An 18531-nucleotide genomic window follows, 5' to 3' on the forward strand; every position below is an offset into this window, starting at 1 on the left:
AGTTTGAAACTTTATCAGAGATATTCTTTTTGGTAATGGATACCCCATTCCTTTTGTCAATAAAATAATTAACCGTAGAATAAAAAGACATTCTTTTAAAATCGAAGAAGATACTTCACAATGTGAGGCTACTGATAAGCCCTCAAATATTGTCTATCTTCCGTATATCCCAAAGATCACAAAAAAATTAAAAAATATTTGCACAAAAAATAATCTGTGCGTAGTTTTTACTAATAATTTTAAAATCATCAATTTCTTAAATTCGGGTAAAGATAAGACCCCAGTTACTCGCCAAAGAGGGGTCTATCAAATACCATGTGACTGCGGAAAATACTATGTCGGCAGGACCCATCAGAATCTAGACAAACGGTTACAACAGCATAAAAATGACATAGACAAGGCCTTAATTTCAAATAGTTCCAACAACTCCTTTGATTCTGCTTTAGGTTGGCATATATTTAATAATCCGTCCCGCATGATACATTTTGAAAACTCTTCACTCATTAGTAATGATTTGGGAATAAAACAGGTGGTTCGAGAATCAATCGAAATTAATCTCAAAATAAATAATAATATTTCTTTGAACAGGGACTTGGGGGAATACTCACTAAATTCTTTATACTCAAATTTAATTAAAAATGATCAAACAAAATATTTTACTAAACCGATTTACAATAGTACTGAACCAACTACGAAAAGGCCTTTGAGACAGGCTGCTAAACAAGCAAGATTAGCTTTAAAATTGCATCTAATCATTTTATTCTCTTCAGTTTGAATGAGCTTATATTCTCATTTCATTCTTTTCGCCAGTCCTGGTTGAACTTCGTTGAAGTAAGGATGCTAGGGCAATTTTAAAAAAAGTTTTAAAAAGTGTTTTTAATTATTCAGTTTTTAATCCTCACAATTTGATGTAAGTTCTTTTATATATATATATATATATATATATATATATATATATATATATATATATATATATATATATATATATATATAGTTTCTCTCTTATTCTTGTATTGTGCTGAAGACGGCCCTTGGACATAGGGCCGAAATATCTACAGAAATAATTTCCACTGTCTTGAAATTTTCCCTATTGTCTCTACGTTGTATTTGTTTGATATATATATATATATATATATATATATGTATATATATATGTTATAAATATATATATATATATACATATTTATATATATATATATATATATATATTATAAATATATATATATATATATATATATATATATATATATATATATATATATATATATATATATAAATAATTTTATATCTATAATAAATACTTGAAGTAGTACTTGAAGTAATACTTAAGTACAATTTTGGCAAGTACTTGATATTTGATACTTAAGTAAGAATTCGGGAAGTACTTATTACTTGATATTTAAGTAAAAAAAAACAATGAGTTCTTAATACTTGATACTTAAGTAAAAATTTGGGGTACTTGTCGCAGCACTGACAACTACCACCACTACTACTGCCACATTACTCCATTTACAACATTGAAGGGAAAGTTGAAGTAAATCAAAAGACGCTATGTGCATGCACTTTGTCAAAAGAGTGGGTCTCAAGAATTGATTGGGATATCAAGTTGGAACTTTAAGAGAATGTTTGAAGGAGAATACTATCTGACCAAAAGGCAATATATGCACACTGTTGCTAATACTACTATCACTACTACATTTACTACTTATATTGCAACTACTTGTAAGGCTATAAGTATTAAGATGAAAATTTCAAGAAGTATATGAATATACCGGTTATCAAAAAGATATATCAGTAACGTCGTAGCAATGGCCATTTGTACTAAACTGAAACTTCCAGGACTTCATGAAAGGAATATTTTACTGACCAAAAGGTAATATGTTAACAGTACTACTGTTACTAGTACTACCACTATTGCTATTAATAAAATTACTAGTAGTATCAATACTACTACCGTTACTACTATTAAAACTATACCCAAGGGCGTGAGGGTGAAATTTTGAGTCGGGAATGTGAACTGAACCATAAACACGCCCTCTGTACGCATGTGTCAAAAGGGCTTAATAGCAATTTGTTAGGAACAGTTAGGTGTGAAACTGAAATTAACAGTTGTGCGGGACATTGAACAAACAAAAAGAAAAAGTTTGCATCCTAATACTACTGCTTCTTCTTACAGCTAAAACTACGGGTATTAAGGCAAAAGATTTGGGATATATTGAAATTGTATGGAAGTAAACCGATACACACTATGCTCCCACAGGTTGTAAAGAGGACGCATCAGAAATGCTTCACAAAGGTTGATGGTATTACGTTGAAATTTTCTGCGTCTGTTGAAGAAACCAAAGCTGCTCTACACACACTGCTTCTAATGCTACTACAAATATTGCTACTAAGCAAGGGAAGGCTATAAAGGTGCTTTTAAGGAATAATTATGTTGATGTTGAACTAAATCAAAGAGAACTGTTAGCATGTGGGCTTTCAAAAAGGTAAAAAAGCAATGTCTCAAAAACAGCGTACTTTATTAAGTTAGACCTTTAAGCATAAGTTGGCGCGGATTTTCAACTAGCCAGAAGGCACTATGTGTACACTACTAATATTTCCAATACAGCTATTACAATTGACGATGTTAAGGGTATTAGGATGAAACTTTTAGGGAATGTTTAGTGAAAATTTCAACGAAAAAACTGTATGCATGTAGGTTTCGATGGTATGATAGGCATTATCATAGGCAGAACCACTCTACAATAGCTAGAACAATCTTTGAAAATTTTAAAGAATCTAAATTCGATTCAAAATTAAAAATTCTAGCGCCCTTTTTTAAGAGTAAAAAGAGATTGGAGGGCAAGCAGCCCTTCTCCCGGGCCCATTCATTTTACAAACACAACCAGTCAAAATTTGGAGACGGCCATTTTGTTCAGCATAGTAGAATGTTCCAGAAAATGTGTCAACCCCCCAAATTATGCAATTAGTCCATTATGCTTCAAAACTAAATGTTGCCTTAAAAATAAATCAAAAGGCATTGTGTGTATGGTTGCCCATAATACACCTCCACAATACATCGAGAATGATCGGGGATATTTAATCAAAACTTTTGAGAATACTACTATCACTTCTACTTTTACTACTTAAATAAATGCAAAGTGTATGTTTATGTCCAAAAGCATAGAAAGAATCTTTTGGGAATGATATTAAGTTTTATTTTTAGGTTAGCTTGAGGATGTAAAAAAAAAAAAAAATAAAAATATTAAACTGTGTTAGAATTAAATTTTTTGAAAAGGTTTCTCCAACATAAAAATAATAAGTCAAACTAGGGATTTTTATATAATAAAAAAACAAACAAAAAGGTATAAAATATTATTTTTTCCAATGAAAGACTATGTCAATAAAAAAGAAACAGAAATTAATTTAAAAACCTTTTACAACAAAACAAGTTTTTCAAAGAAAAGTAAAGAGTTCTATTAAGGCAACAATGAGCAGAAATAAAATCAAGTAAACTCCCAAGGGTAAAAGTACCGCAAAGCACTATAAATAAATAAACGGAACTCAAATCGACGGAAATTAAAATAAATGGCCTACTTAAACTCAAAAAGAGCAAGAAATAACATGAGCAGGGCCGATAACCCCCAAGCCTCCTCAAGACCAGACAATAATTTGCACTTCACTGAAAACAAAACATATTCTAAGTATTTTCTTTTGTTTAATTTCATAAGTAACAAATTATTAAAACTTTAAGGAATAAATACCAGTATATCTAAACTAATCTGAAAATCCACGGTCATTTGTTTAATCATGGATTATATAAAAATGTAAGCCACGTAGATTACGCTTGAAATTAATATAAAGACAAATACTAAAAGAGAAATTTTCAATTGCTTGATTAAACACATCTCTTCATATATTCAATATATATTCTATTCCATAATTAAAAATAACTACTTTGAGAATAGGTCAAAAATGAGGTTTTAAAAATTACTCCTTCCCTTGATGTCTGGTAAACATTAATCTATAGGTTAGGGCGGTACGAGGGTAGTCAATTCTAAGACACAATGTCAATTTATTCAAATGTGAAAGAATTTTCTCACAAACATTATAGTACAAAAAAAGAAAATGATCGAAAATGGTTTTTTAAAGGCCAAATGAAATTACTGAAGAAAAGACAGAAAGCGAATATTTCGAGAGAACAACCGGTTCTCTTCTTCAGCGCAAACAGACTAATAAGAACAAGGAAAAAACAAAGAACCTAAAAAGAAGTGCAGAAAGTACAAAAAAACCAATGAAAAAGCTGTCTAAAAAATAAACACAATTCAATAAAAGACCAAAAATTAAAAGAATTAAAATCAAATACCTAACAAACAATAAAGTGAGTTATTCGCCAATATCCGCGAATTGCACGAGAATTTTCCCACGGTAATTTCATGTTTATGCAATTTTTGTCGCAAATAATTCTTCTGTGCATTGCCATAGTGTTTATCAAAAGGATTTTTTTTTCTCTAAACATTATATTACCATCAAGACTCTAACAAACTTTTTTTTTAACAACCCTTTCATAAATTTTAGGTCGATCTTCCGAGCGAAATTTTTCTACCGAACTATCCAAGTAAACGGTTTTTCTCCGTTTGACAGTTAATTATAGGATGCAATTTTAAATTTCCTATTAGGAGAATTATTACACAAATAGAGTTCGTCTCCAGTATAAATTCTTTGATGCAATTCTAAAAGGTCCATTGGTGAATTTTTTATTACATATCACATTCAAAGGGATTTTCAACAGAATGAATCGTTTGATGCGCGTTCAAATGCTCCAGGCGAGAGCAGCTTTCAAATTGTTCTAGCGAAGAGAAATTTTTTTCTTACAAATGCGTCACTCCTCGGGCCTTGACCAGCGATAATCCTTTGATGTACTTTCAAAGTGTCAAGCCGAGACAATTTTTACTCATAAATTTCATCTTCAAGAGTGAACCTCTTGATGCACTTTCATATAATTTACGCGAGAGAATCTCTTCTTGAAAATGTCACACTTACGGGATTTTTCCCATTCTGAAATCTCTTATGAACAATCAATCAGTCAAGCTGACTTTTTTTTTACAAATTTTACACTCATGTGCCTTTCTCCCATAGTGAACTCTTTGATGAAATTTCAAAAAGTCCACATAAGGGAATCTCTTATCACAAACTTCACACTCCAGGGGTTTTCCCCAGTGTGAACCCTTCGATGCGATTTCAATTTGTGCATTAGGGAGAATTTACATTACGAATGTCACACTCATGCGGTTTTTCTGTAGAGTGAATATTTTCACGCACTTTCAAATTGTCAAAGCAATTTTTTTTCTTACACTCATTGTCGCTTTTCCTTAGAATGAGTATTTTGGTGTCTTTTCAAATTGTCGAAGCGAATAAATTTTCTTTTACATACTTCACATTCATGGTCTTTTTCCCCAGAATGAATCTTTTGGTGGTTTTTCAAATTGTCGAAGCGAATAAATTTTCTTTTACATACTTCACATTCATGGTCTTTTTCCCCAGAATGAATCTTTTGATGCACTCTCAAAGAATTAAGGCGTAAGAATTTTTTTTTACAAACTTCACACTCATAGTCTTTTTCCCCAAAGTGCATCTTTTGATGTACTCTCAAAGAGACAGGACGAGAGAAAACTTTTTTACAAACTTCACACTCATGGTCTTTTTCCCCAGAGTGAGTCTTTTGATGCATTTGCAAACGGTACCTACTATAGAATCTTTTCTCACAAATTTCACACTCATGAGTTTTTTTCCCAGGGTGAGAACTTCGATGAGATCCCAAACTGTGGCTATCAAAAAATGTTTTCTGACAGATTTTACACTCATAGGTCTTTTTCTCAGAGTAAGATCTTTGATGCGATTTTAGGTTAAAACCTAGAAAAAACTTTTCACCACCAACTCTACTACACTCCTCGGGTTTTTCTAGAAGTTCGATTCTTTGATGAAATTTCTTTTTCAAATTTGTCTTGTTTTTGCTACATTGGTCAATCTTTTCCTTATTGTATGTCGGAGCCTCTGCAGACTTTTGCTTGTAATCCAAAACAGATGTTTTGATATCTGAAATAGAAAAGGCGTCATATCTTCCACACTTCAGTATAAAGACAGAATAAGCGTTTCTGGAAGACTGATATAATAAACAAAAGACATAAAAAAAGCAGCATAACTTTTTATATAACCGTTTCTTAAAACTCAAAATAGCTATTCCTGTTTTGCCTTTTTGCATCATTTTTTCTTGATTTAGGATGGAGGGGGTCACGCTTCTATGACGTAAAATAGATTTTGAGTAGCGTTAAATATCACTGCATACCAAACCCCTGAAAGCCCCTGAATATCACTGCACCCATCACCCTGAAAACCCCTGAATATCACTACACCCTATATATATATATATATATATATATATATATATATATATATATATATATATATATATATATAAATAAGTTGTCTGTGTGTGTGTGTGTGTCGAGAGACGTCATGTTTGTGTGTCGACTGACGTCATGTTTGTCGACTGACTTCATTATAAGGATTGAGCTGTATGAGTCAGGAAGTTGTTTGTCGACTGACGTCATGTTTGTCAACTGATGAAAGTACATACCGGGACACAAATGACAACCGGGACACAGGGAATATAAATGACGACCGGGAACCTCAAAGAGAAATTATAAACTGGGACACCCGGACACAAATCACGACCGGAACACAGGGAATATAAATGACGACCGGGACATAGGGACACAACTACAACGGGGACGCTGGGGGCACAGGCGGGATATATAAATGACGACCGGGACACAGGGATTCTTCGAATAGAAATTACAGACCAGGACACAAATGACGACTGGGACACCAGGACACAGGGAATATAAATGACGACCGGGACACTCAAAGAGAAATTACAAACTGGGATACCGGGACACAAATGACGACCGAGATACAGGGAATATAAATGACGACTGGGACACAGGGACACGTCATTAGAATAATGAGGTATAGATCTGAATACAGATTGTTTTTCCCATGGACAATTATATGTTGCATGTTCAAGAGTCAGTAAACCTGACAATCTATTTATATGCACAGACAATGGGACAGCGAAGAATGTTGTATATTCGCATGTTTTACGTAGTTAAAAACATATATATATATATATATATATATATATATATATATATATATATATATATATATATATATATATATATATATATATAATCTATTCACTGGTGGGACACAGGGACAAAACTACAATGGCGCGTAACTAATATGGCGCGTAACGACTTACGCGCGCGGGGGGGGCTTGGGGGGACACTCTTGAACATGCAACATATAATTGTCCATGGGAAAAAAAATCCGTATTCAGATCTATACCACATTTTTCTAATGATTGCCCTAGAGGTTTGTTGATGGTGATTGCTAATCGCATTGTGTCCCGGTCGTCATTTATATTCCGTGTCCCGGTTGTCATTTGTGTCCCGGTCTGCAATTTCTCTTTGAGTGTCCCGGTCGTCATTTATATTCCCTGTGTCCCGGTCTGTAATTTCTTTTTGAGCGTCCCGGTCGTCATTTATATTCTCTGTGTCCCGGTCGTCATTTGCGTCCTAGTGTCCCGGTCTGTAACGTCATCTTACAATGACGTCATATACAAAGCCTTATATATTTATAATGACGTCAAATGCAAACCCTCGTTTTACAAAAATCCCCCTTTGCCCCCCGGGGTCCCCGTTGTAGTTGTGTCCCTGTGTCCCGGTCGCCATTTGTGTCCCGGACTGTAATATCTCTTTGAGTGTCACGGTCGTCATTTATATTCCCTGTGTCCCGGTCGTCATTTGTGTCCCGGTCTGTAATTTCTCTTTGAGTGTCCCAGTCGTCATTTATATTCCCTGTGTCCCAGTCGTCATTTGTGTCCCGGTGCTTTGTTGATGGTGATTGCTAATCGAACATTCCCTGTGTCCCGGTCGTCGTTTATATTCCCTATGTCCCGGTCGTCATTTGTGTCCCGGTCGGTAATTTCGTCAGTCGACAAACATGACGTCAGTCGACACACAAACATGACGTCACTCGACAGACATAACACACAGGCAACTTATTTTTATATATATAGAAGACTAGCTGTTGGGTTGGCGCTTCGCGCCACCCCAACACCTAGTTGGTGGGGCGCTTCGCGCTCCCCCGCGCGCGTAAGTCGCTACGCGCCATATTAGTTACGCGCCATTGTAGTTGTGTCCCTGTGTCCCACCTGTGAATATAGATAGATTTATATATGTGTTTCAAACTACGTAAAAATTGCGAATATACAACATTTTTGGCTTTCCCACTACTGGGAGCTTTCCGTTTCCAATTGCCAGCAATTGATCTGAAAATGTTTGACCAGAGTCATCGTTTTGCAATCGGACACGCATATTTGTAGTTAATTTTAATATTTTTACGTGTGCCCATAAATTAGAATTTTTCAGGCAAGCATTCATTTCGTCTGCAGGAGTTAAACTACGTAAAAATTGCGAATATACAACATTCTTGGCTTTCCCATTGTCTGTGCATATACAAAGCCGTATGTACTAATAATGACTCTATTAGGTTTTCCATTGTTTTTTTTACGGCAAGTCGCGTGCCATTGCAAAGCTTTGGTGGGTTGATATTTCTTAAAAGTATTATTGGTACGCCTGTTTTTAGTTGTAGCACGTGTGGTGGAAACCCTGAAAGATCTATGGAATTTAAAAATTCAGATGGATAATTAACCGCTTCATTTGGTTCCAAAACTGTGTCGACTGACTTGTAAAGGACTGCCTGGTCTCGAATCTTGGTCAAAACAATATGTTGATTTCGTGGACGTCTATATTTTTGGGTGCGAGAATCGCTCTTTCACTTAGCCATTTATTATTTTTATAATTTTTTAGAATATTCGGAAATACTTTTTCAATCAATTCATTTTTGGACGTCACTAAATTACAGAAATCAGCAGGTAGTTGTATACGTCCTGAAATTGAGTCTACTGGGAGCTTTCCGTTTCTAATTGCCAGCAATTGATCTGAAAATGTTTGACCAGAGTCATCGTTTTGCAATCGGACACGCATATTTGTAGTTAATTTTAATATTTTTACGTGTGCCCATAAATTAGAATTTTTCAGGCAAGCATTCATTTCGTCTGCAGGAATTGATCTAGGTATTATAGGTAATGTTTGCCTGAAATCTCCCGCAAGCAATATTAATGTGCAGCCAAAGGGTTTCGACTTGCCTCTCAAATCTTTCAAGCATTGATCCAGAGCCTCGAGCGATTTTTTGTGTGCCATTGTGCACTCATCCCAAATAATAAGTTTGCATTGCTGCAATACTTTACCCATCCCAGATGATTTGGAAATATTGCACGTGGGAGTTTCTGTAGAATGCAAATTCAGAGGCAATTTCAAAGCGGAATGAGCAGTTCTTCCACCAGGCAGCAATGTTGCGGCTATTCCGGACGACGCAATTGCCAACGCTATATCATTTTTTGATCGAATTGATGCCAGAATCAGTTTTATCACAAACGTTTTACCAGTACCTCCTGGCGCATCCAAAAAGAAAATTTCTCCAACGTTGTTATCGACACAATGCATTATCGTATCATAAATGTCTTTTTGTTCCGATGTTAACTTGGAAATGTTATTTTGTACATACGACAATAGATCACTCGTACTGTAACTTTGTTCACGATCCAATTCTACACATGTCGAAACAGCAGCGATACGGTTAGGTGAAGGCATTCCCAAATCCTGAAGAGCTTTGTTTGCCATACGTACGCACAAATCTTCTATAATAACTAAAGTGTAGTTATAAATTTCTGATGTAAAATCAAAAGTCATATCTGACGTCTCTAACTGTTTTCGATGGAGTATATCTTCGGACATTTTTGACTTATATTTTTCCCATAGCTCTGTAGGAGCTGATGGAGAGCAAGTTGTTAAAATGATGCCAAACAATGCACGAATTTGACTTGGGGTTGACGTTTTGCACGCGTCATTGATGCAGTTATCCCAGTGTTGGTCATTCTCCAATAAATTCAGAGCTTGGCATGTGTGCATTAAAAATACCTAATTTAGGTATTCTTCGATGATGTGATAGTACTGAGCTGGTGCTGAATGTTTTCTCACGCACATCACATTTGAAAGCCTTCTTTCCAACATGAGTTCTTCTGTTATATGACATTTGGTATCTTCGCGAGATATTAAAAAAAATTTTTATTAGAAATAAATTTAATATTATTAAAATAGATCTCCTCTGGGTAATATTTCTAATGAACTACCTGGATTTTGATTGCCGTCCTCCTTTTCAGTGACATCATTGTTAAAAAATATATGGAAGTCACTGGCCAGCTCAGGTTCACAATCTGAAGCAATTTCTTGCTTAACATATACACTTGTAAACTTAGGAGCAAACTGTTTTCTGGGGTCTTGTTTGGAAGGATCATTTTCATGAATTGACGCAATAGTCAGTCCTAGAAAAAAAATCAATCAACATTTTAATCACAAACGCAAATAGTCAAGAAATTTAGGGACAAACATAAATATAGTGAAAAAACTTAGTCACCAACATAATTTAATCAGCAAAAATTTATCCAAAAAAGTGGAAAAGAGTGAGTGGAAATCCTCCTTCCCTCCTTCGATAAAAGTTGAACAAACTAATAGCTGATCATTTTTTTACTTTAATAAATCAAAAATTTTCCAGAATTTTAGGGTTAAATATCAGAATATGTAAATTAAACTGTCAATCCATATTCATTTGCTTTTTCCTCTTTTCAGTAAAGTGCAAATTAAGTTCTGGTATTCAGAAGGGATGGGGATGTAAGCCCTATTCATGTTATTTTCTTCTCGTTTTGAGTATGACTTGGCTATTTATTGTAATTTCTATTCGTTTGGGTTTAATTTATTTATTGACGATAATCTGTGGTAGTTTGATGGTTGAAAAATTATTTGACTTCATTTCTTCTCATTTTCGGTTTAATTAAAGTCTTTACTTTTCTTTGCAAACACATTTTGCGGAAAATGGGCCTTAAATCAATCTTTGTTCGTTTTTATTTACACAGTTTTTTCATAGAAATTGTTTTTTATACCTTTCGTTTTTTTTTATCAAAAAGTCTAGATTGCTTGGCTTGCTATTTGTACGTTCGACAAATTTTTTTAACGATTTTTAGCAGCATACACCCTTTTGAAAATCTGGACACATATTGGGTTGTTTGAATTAGTTATATATCTCCTCAAGTTGACCTGAAAAATACAAGTTAATACCATTCCTGAAATATTGCATCTATATCCTATTTGAAAACCTGGATAAATTAAAACTCTTTTGATTTAGTTCAATTGTAAGAAACGAAGTAGTAATAGCAGTAACCCTGAAAGTTTTCAATTTAATACTTTCAGTGTTTTTGGGATATTACTTATACGTCTTATTGGCAAACAGCATACAAACAGTGCCTTTTAATTTAGTTTCAAAGGGAAATTTAGTTTTAAAACCTAACAGGTAAATTGCATAACTATCGGTTATGGACATACCCAATATCTCTAGAGACATAGTTACTAGACAAATTAGAGTAAGGTGAGGTGAACAAAATCACTATCTAAAATTTTGATTGGATGTGTCTTGACAGAAAATAGGCCAGGGAGGACTACTAGCCCTCAAATTATTTTGACTCTTAAAAAAGGGCACTCTTTTAGAAGATTATATGATATTGATCTATGATAGAGCTGTGCCGCCTATGATATTGCTTATATGCCCATGGAAAACGAGAGAGCGGAATTTTTTAGTTTAACTGAAACTCCCCCTAAACGTTCCGTTAATACCACAGTACCATTAGTTACAGCAATCGTAATAGTAGTATTAGCAGTATACTCATTGTTCCTTTTGTTTAGTTTGGAATCCACCACAGCCTACTCTAAAAAGTCCAACTTATTAATATATGCCGCTCTTGAGATATTGCTGTGTCAGTCTTTTGACAATCGACATGCTAATATTTCGTTTTGATATAGTTCAGCATCCGTCTAAATATTCCATGACAGCTTCATCTAAATACCCTTGCCTTGCGCAGGAGCAATAGTAGTTGTAGCAGTAGAGCTATTAGTAACAGTAGGCAAGTAATATCTTCGGTTTTCTTCAATATCCCTCTCGAAACATGATGAAAGTTTCAGCTTAATGCCATAAAACATTCTTGGAGCATTACTGATACGTCCCCTTGACAACCTGAATGCGCATAGTGTTTTGATTCAGTTAATTTCTGTTTCAATATTCCAAAGAAAAATCACCATAATATCCTTAGCGTTAGTAGCAGTAGCAGTGGTAATAGCTGTAGTAATAGTAGTTTCAGCATTAGTAATAGCAGTAATAGCAGAGATAGCAGTAGTGGGATGGAAATATTTTCCTTTTGGTTAGTCCAACATTCTCCACCACAAGTCCTGTAAGTTTCAATTTCTCACATCGAGCTGTTCCAAAAAACATTGCTCACACACTCTTTACACAAACTGCATACAGACCTAGTGTTGTGAAACAGTTCAAATTACCCCTCAACACTCCTTGAAAATTTCACCTTCATACCCTTGAGCCCAGCAATAGCATTGGTAATAGCTGCAGAAGTATAAATATACTGCCTTTTGTTCAGTTGAATACCCCCTCATAATACCTCGGAAGTTGTATCTTGATACGGAAAGCGGTTCTAGAAATATTGCTGATACGACCTATTGATCTTAATATTCTTAGCCTTACAAGTAGTTAAAATAGAAGTAATAAAGGGAGTAGAAAAGAAGAAGTAGTAATATTATTAGTAGAAACATCCATATATCGCCTGTTTGTCGATTATTCTCTTCATTTAAGCATTCTCAGAAAATTCAAACTTAATACCGAAAAAAATTGTTGAAATACGCCCTTTTGACAATCTGGATACACATGGTTAATTTTGAAATAGTTCAAATTTCCCCTCAACATTCTCTGAAATTTACACCTTCGGGCACGTAGTCTTATCAGTACTAGTATCATAGTAGTAGTAGCAGTAGTAATAGGGTTTTGCTACAAGTGCCACTAGCAATAGTAGCAGCAGTATTAATACTAACAGAAGTACCAATAGTAGGTGCAGCATGTACATGTTGCCTTTTGCTTGGTTGAACATCCACGTCTTGATACCCCGTAATTTTCATCTTGCTACGGTAGTCCGTTCCCAAAATACTTCAGATACACCCTTTTTATAATCTGTATGAACATGGTATATTTTAATTTACTTGAACTTTCCCCTCAAAATTTCCTCAGGTGTTCATTTTAATATCCTCAGCCTGAGTTGTACACGCTACACAAGAAGTAGTGGCCTTTTCAGCCAATTGATCATATCCTTAATGTCCCTTCAAGTTCTAAATTAATATACTCAGTCATTCCTGAGTTACGCCCTTTTGACAATCTGGATACTCATAGTTTGTTTTTATTTAGTTCTAATTCTGTGTCACTATTCTCCCGAATTCACAACTTCATGCACTTAGTCTCATTAGTGCTAGTTTCATATTCCGTAGTAGTAGTAGCCGCAGTAGAAGCAGTAATAGTGCTGTGCTAGAAGAGCTACTAACAGTAGTGTCAGCAATATTAATAGCAGTAGCAGCACGTACATGTTTTTTGCTTAATTGAACATCCCCCTCATAATACCCCGGAAGTTTCATCTTGATACCATAAGCCATTCCAAAAATATTTCAGATACGCCCTTTTGAAAATCTTTAGATACATAGTATATTTGGATTTACTTCCACTTTCACATCATATGTTCATTTCAATATACTCAGCAGTGGTATTAGACACGACAGAAGCAGTAGCTTTAGCGGTAGTAGTAGTAGTACTATCAGTACTAGCGTGTAAATAATGCCTTTCGGGTCGATTGATCATGTCCTTAACCATTCCTAAAAGTTCTAAATTAATATACCCAGTCATCCCTGAGTTACACCCTTTTCACGACGGTATGCAAAAAACTTGTTTTGATTTACTTAAACATTTTCTGAAGGACTTACCTAAATTTTCTTCGTGTTTTGGAAAGCAAAGGTCAAACATCCCTCCCTTTTTCAGTAACATATACTAATTGTATTCAATGAGCAAATTGCATAACCTTTGGACCTTGAACCTTTCAACTACACTGAAAAAAAAATGGTTGTCTCAAAATTTTCATCGGATGTGTTTAGGAGAAATGAAGAACGTGGAGGAGGGAGGCTAGTACTCTTAGCTCTTCCTTAAATTTTTAACAAAAACCCTTTTGAAAACGTGGGTGCCTAAATTGTATTTTAATTTCAATACCTTTAGTCGATCCATTCAATGCCTATAGACAATCATAATAAATTTATTCACACGTTGTGTAATGTAAGTTTGAAAAGTATTAATATATTAATATAAACTCAGACCAGAAACATGTAAGTGGTATAGTATAAGTTCGAAATTTATAAATACAACTCAGACCAGGAGATAATCTTGTACCACTGACAAACAAGTTGTGTAGCTTAAGCTCAAAAAGTTCCAATTTTATTAATATAATCTCAAACCAGCAACACTTAAGTTGTGCAACGCAAGTTCGAAAATATTTCATTAATTAATAAAATCTGTGAGTTCAAAACTTTCTGATATTACGAACATAATCTCAGATTAGCAACATGTAAGTTGTGTAACGTAAATTAGAAAAGTTGAAATTTTATTAATGTTGTCTCAGACAAGCAGCGCGTTACTTGTTTAGTTTAAGTTCAAAAAGTTCTAATTTTATTAATATGATCTCAGACCAGCAACACTTAAGTTGTGCAACAAAAGTTCGAAAAGATCTAATTAATAAATACAATCTTTAAGTTCAAAACGTTCTAATTTTACGAACGTAATCTCAGACTAGCAACATGTAAGTTGTGCAACGTAAGTTCCAAAAGTTGAAATTTTATTAATATTATCTATGACAAGCAGCAAGTGAGTCGTTTAATTTAAGTTAAAAAGTTTTAATTTTATTAACATAATCTCAGACCAGCAACACGTAAGTTGTGCAACGCAGGTTCGAAAAGATCTAATTAATAAATACAATCTTTAAGTTCAAAACATTCTAATTTTACGAACGTAATCTCAGACTAGCAACATGTAAGTTGTACAACGTAAGTTCCAAAAGTTGAAATTTTTTTTAATATTATCTATGACAAGCAGCGAGTGAGTTGTTTAATTTAAGTTCCAAAAGTTCCAATTTTATTAATATAATCTCAGACTAGAAACATGTAAACTGTGCAACGTAAGTTCGAAAACTTGAAATTTTATTAATGTTATTTCAGACAAGCAGCGCGTGAGTCGTTTATTTTGAGTTAAAAAGTTTTAATTTTATTAATATAATCTCAGACCAGCAACACGTAAGTTGTGCAACGCAGGTTCGAAAAGATCTAATTAATTAATACAATCTGTAAGTTCGAAACCTTCTATATTTATTAACATAATCTCAGATTAGCAACATATAAGATGTGCAACGTAGGTTCGAAAAGTTTAAATTTTATTAATGTTATCTCAGACAAGCAGCGCGTGGGTTGTTTAATTTAAGTTCAAAAAGTTTTATTTATATTAATATAATCTCAGACCAGCAACACGTAAGTTGTGCAACGCAGGTTCGAAAAGATCTAATTAATTAATACAATCTGTAAGTTCGAAACCTTCTAATTTTAATAACATAATCTCAGATTAGCAACATGTAAGTTGTGCAACGTAAGTTCGAAAAGTTGAAATTTTATTAATGTTATCTCAGACAAGCAGCGCGTGAGTTGTTTAATTTAAGTTCAAAAAGTTTTAATTATATTAATATAATCTCAGACCAGCAACACGTAGGCTGTGCAACGCAAGTTCGAAAAGATCTAATTAATTCTTTTAATGCTTTTCTATCTCAGAAAAGCAGCGCATGAGCTGTTCAATTTAAGTTCAAAAATATTAATTTTCTTAATATAATCTCAGAACAGCAGCCCGTAAGTTGTGCAACAGCTCGCACTTGTAATAAAATTTTTAACCAATATAAACTTTTTGTGGATTATGGTTTTTAATTTACTAAAAGTTTTCTTGTTTCAAAATATTACCTAAATCTCCTAAAAGAACGATTATAAACGACGATATAGAACGACAATCTACGTCTAACGATTCTGAATCTACATTATGAGGCTAGATTGAATCAAGGTCCAATTAATTCGAAATAACTATTCTATTTTACTCATTTTGTATAGACTAGATTTGGGAGCATTATTATTACATTTTTCAGCACTAACTGAGATTTTATCCTCTTCTAATTCTGAAAAATACAAATAATATATAATAAAAGGATTTGCAAGCTCCAAATAAATATTAATCATATAATTTTCCGGAAAGCACAAATAAACACTTCTATATAGGATTCATAGCATAGATATCATTAGTCCATGGATATATTTCAGCTTTACAGTATTAGACAACAGATAATTGGCATGGCAAGGATGCTAAACGAGGAAATTATATTCAATTCAGGGACAAACGGTAGCAACAATGTAACTTCCTTAAAGGGTGACGGGACAAAAAACCACCATCCGGCTATTTCTTCCAAATTAAACACTTTTAGTTTGTCTGGCAACGTAAGACGTAATAAGATATTGATTTCGGTTTCAATATGTTCCCCTTATCTGTGTTTACTCCTTTTTTCTTTTTTGTTTGGTTTTCTAAATTAAGCTTTTTCATGCAAAGTCTATTTCAATTTGTCAAAGAAAATGGTAAGAAAAAAGTCTAATAATATTAACACGGACTTGTAGAGGTTTTTGAAAAGAACAATTTGAATTTTTTCTAATTGACTTAAAAAAGGACATTTTCATTAGTTTATGTTTTTTCTTCTACAATGTTAACATTACTCTTATATTAGGAGCTCCTGAGCAATTGAATTTTTAGTTTCAATAGGCATAAATGCCCTCCGGGCAATAAATGGCCTGTATTTAAACTTGTCTCAATTGACATTGCAAGTGAATGTTTCAACATATTATGCAAATAGGACCACTCTGTCAAATTAGGTTACAGTCAAAGATTCTGAAAGACGAAACGATGTCGGCTTTCTCTGCTTTTTAAGTCGTACGTCTGAATCCTCATACTTCTCTTAGGAAGTTATTCACGTGAATTAAATAGAATTAGACTGATAAACAAAGCAACGCGGGCGAAGGAGGAGTATATAAACTTCTTGTTCAAGTTTATTTAACGTTTTCTTTCTTTTATAAGTCTATTCGCCCGACACAGAGACTTACAAATTGAAACATATTGTATATACTTCATGAACAAGCTTGCAACTTATGAACCTTCAATCTTCATTTTCCTTAGTCCCAAGGAAAAAGAATGTTTAAAAATGTGGGATAAACCAAGGAGGAAACAATTTGTTTGTCACAAGGAAAAGGGTAGATGTGTGTCTCCCCTAAAAGTAGTGAAGTTTCTAGGCAAGCTATAATCATTCATTTTATTTTGTAGCGTAAATCTTAGAAAAAATAGTGGACGTTTATATATGACTTTCCACTTGGTGATATATTTACAGTTTTTATATCAATAAATATATGAAACTGATCTGATTCCAAATATAAGAGTGGTGCTACCCATCACTGGCTACTAGCCTGAAAATATTTACAAGATTTTCAAAAAAGGAGAAGACACCCCCTAAAATTCAAAGAATCTTAATGAAGATCACACCATCAGATTCAACGTATAAGAGAACCTTACGGTAGAGGTTTCAAGCTCCTATCTACAAAAAAATGGAATTTCGTATTTTTTGCCAGCAGAAGGATCACGGATACATGTTTATCTATTTACTTTTTTTCCGGGGGAGATCGTATCTAATGAATGATTTCAGAACATCGGAGAGGTATCATTTGAACGGAAATTAAACGTTATAGTACCCTTTTTAAGTGACCGAAAAGAATTAGAGGGTAACTAGCCCCCCTCTTCGCCCCTTTCCCCCCAAAATCCTTCCATCAAAATTTTTAGATAGCGTTTTTGTTCAACATCGTTAGAAAATTACTAAACTATGCATTTATTGATAATGTGACCCCTCCCCACCCCTAGGGTTAGGTCTTGAAGTTAAAAAATTTGCCCATTATTTACATATAGTATTTTTTACTAGAAAGGATACAGACATTTTCCGGGAGGGGGGAATTATCTGCTTGGGCTGGATTTAAATGGGAATAATTTTCCGTGTGAAGGCAAATTTCCGGGGAGAACTTTCCAGGATAAATTTTACATTGGGAGGCTAATAGAGTTCCTATACAAAATTATTTTTATTTGTTATAATTTCGCTTCGTCTTTTTATTTGTACATGTGGATATATTCCGGGGATGATTTCCAGCGTGCTTGGTTTTCAGGGATATAATTTCCATGGAAGGGGGAATTTCCGAATTGATCAGAAAAACGATTAGAACTAAAATGCTTTTTCAAAGGAAAGTAACCTAAGGAGAATTTTTCAGATGGAATTTTCTGCAAGAAATTTTACGGGGGGGGGGGATTTCGGCGAGAATGAAATTGTCGCGA

General features: G+C 34.0%; 1 protein-coding gene and 1 long non-coding RNA gene across 9 annotated transcripts in view; one reads left to right on the forward strand and one right to left on the reverse strand.

The window, feature by feature from the left end:
* The window catches only part of LOC136036566 (uncharacterized), a 57923-nt gene that overhangs the window by 18575 nt on the left and 20817 nt on the right, over positions 1-18531 (forward strand). The window lies entirely within an intron of this gene.
* LOC136036488 (zinc finger protein 583-like) overlaps positions 1-18531 on the reverse strand; it is a 52598-nt gene that overhangs the window by 17776 nt on the left and 16291 nt on the right. For 6 of the 8 annotated variants that reach the window (XM_065718800.1, XM_065718793.1, XM_065718757.1 and 3 more), the window contains exons 4-5: positions 10298-10489; positions 3432-6075 (exon numbers count right to left, since the gene is read on the reverse strand). In XM_065718800.1, coding sequence (XP_065574872.1) covers positions 5336-6075; positions 10298-10489 — 932 coding nt within the window. In that variant the 3' untranslated portion in view covers positions 3432-5335. Of the gene's footprint in view, positions 1-3431; positions 6076-10297; positions 10490-14024; positions 14152-18531 lie in introns of those variants that run through there. The other 2 variants (XM_065718810.1, XM_065718819.1) reach the window with 2 other exon arrangements.

Source organism: Artemia franciscana, chromosome 2 (assembly GCF_032884065.1).
Source record: "Artemia franciscana chromosome 2, ASM3288406v1, whole genome shotgun sequence".
Lineage (NCBI taxonomy): Eukaryota > Metazoa > Arthropoda > Branchiopoda > Anostraca > Artemiidae > Artemia > Artemia franciscana.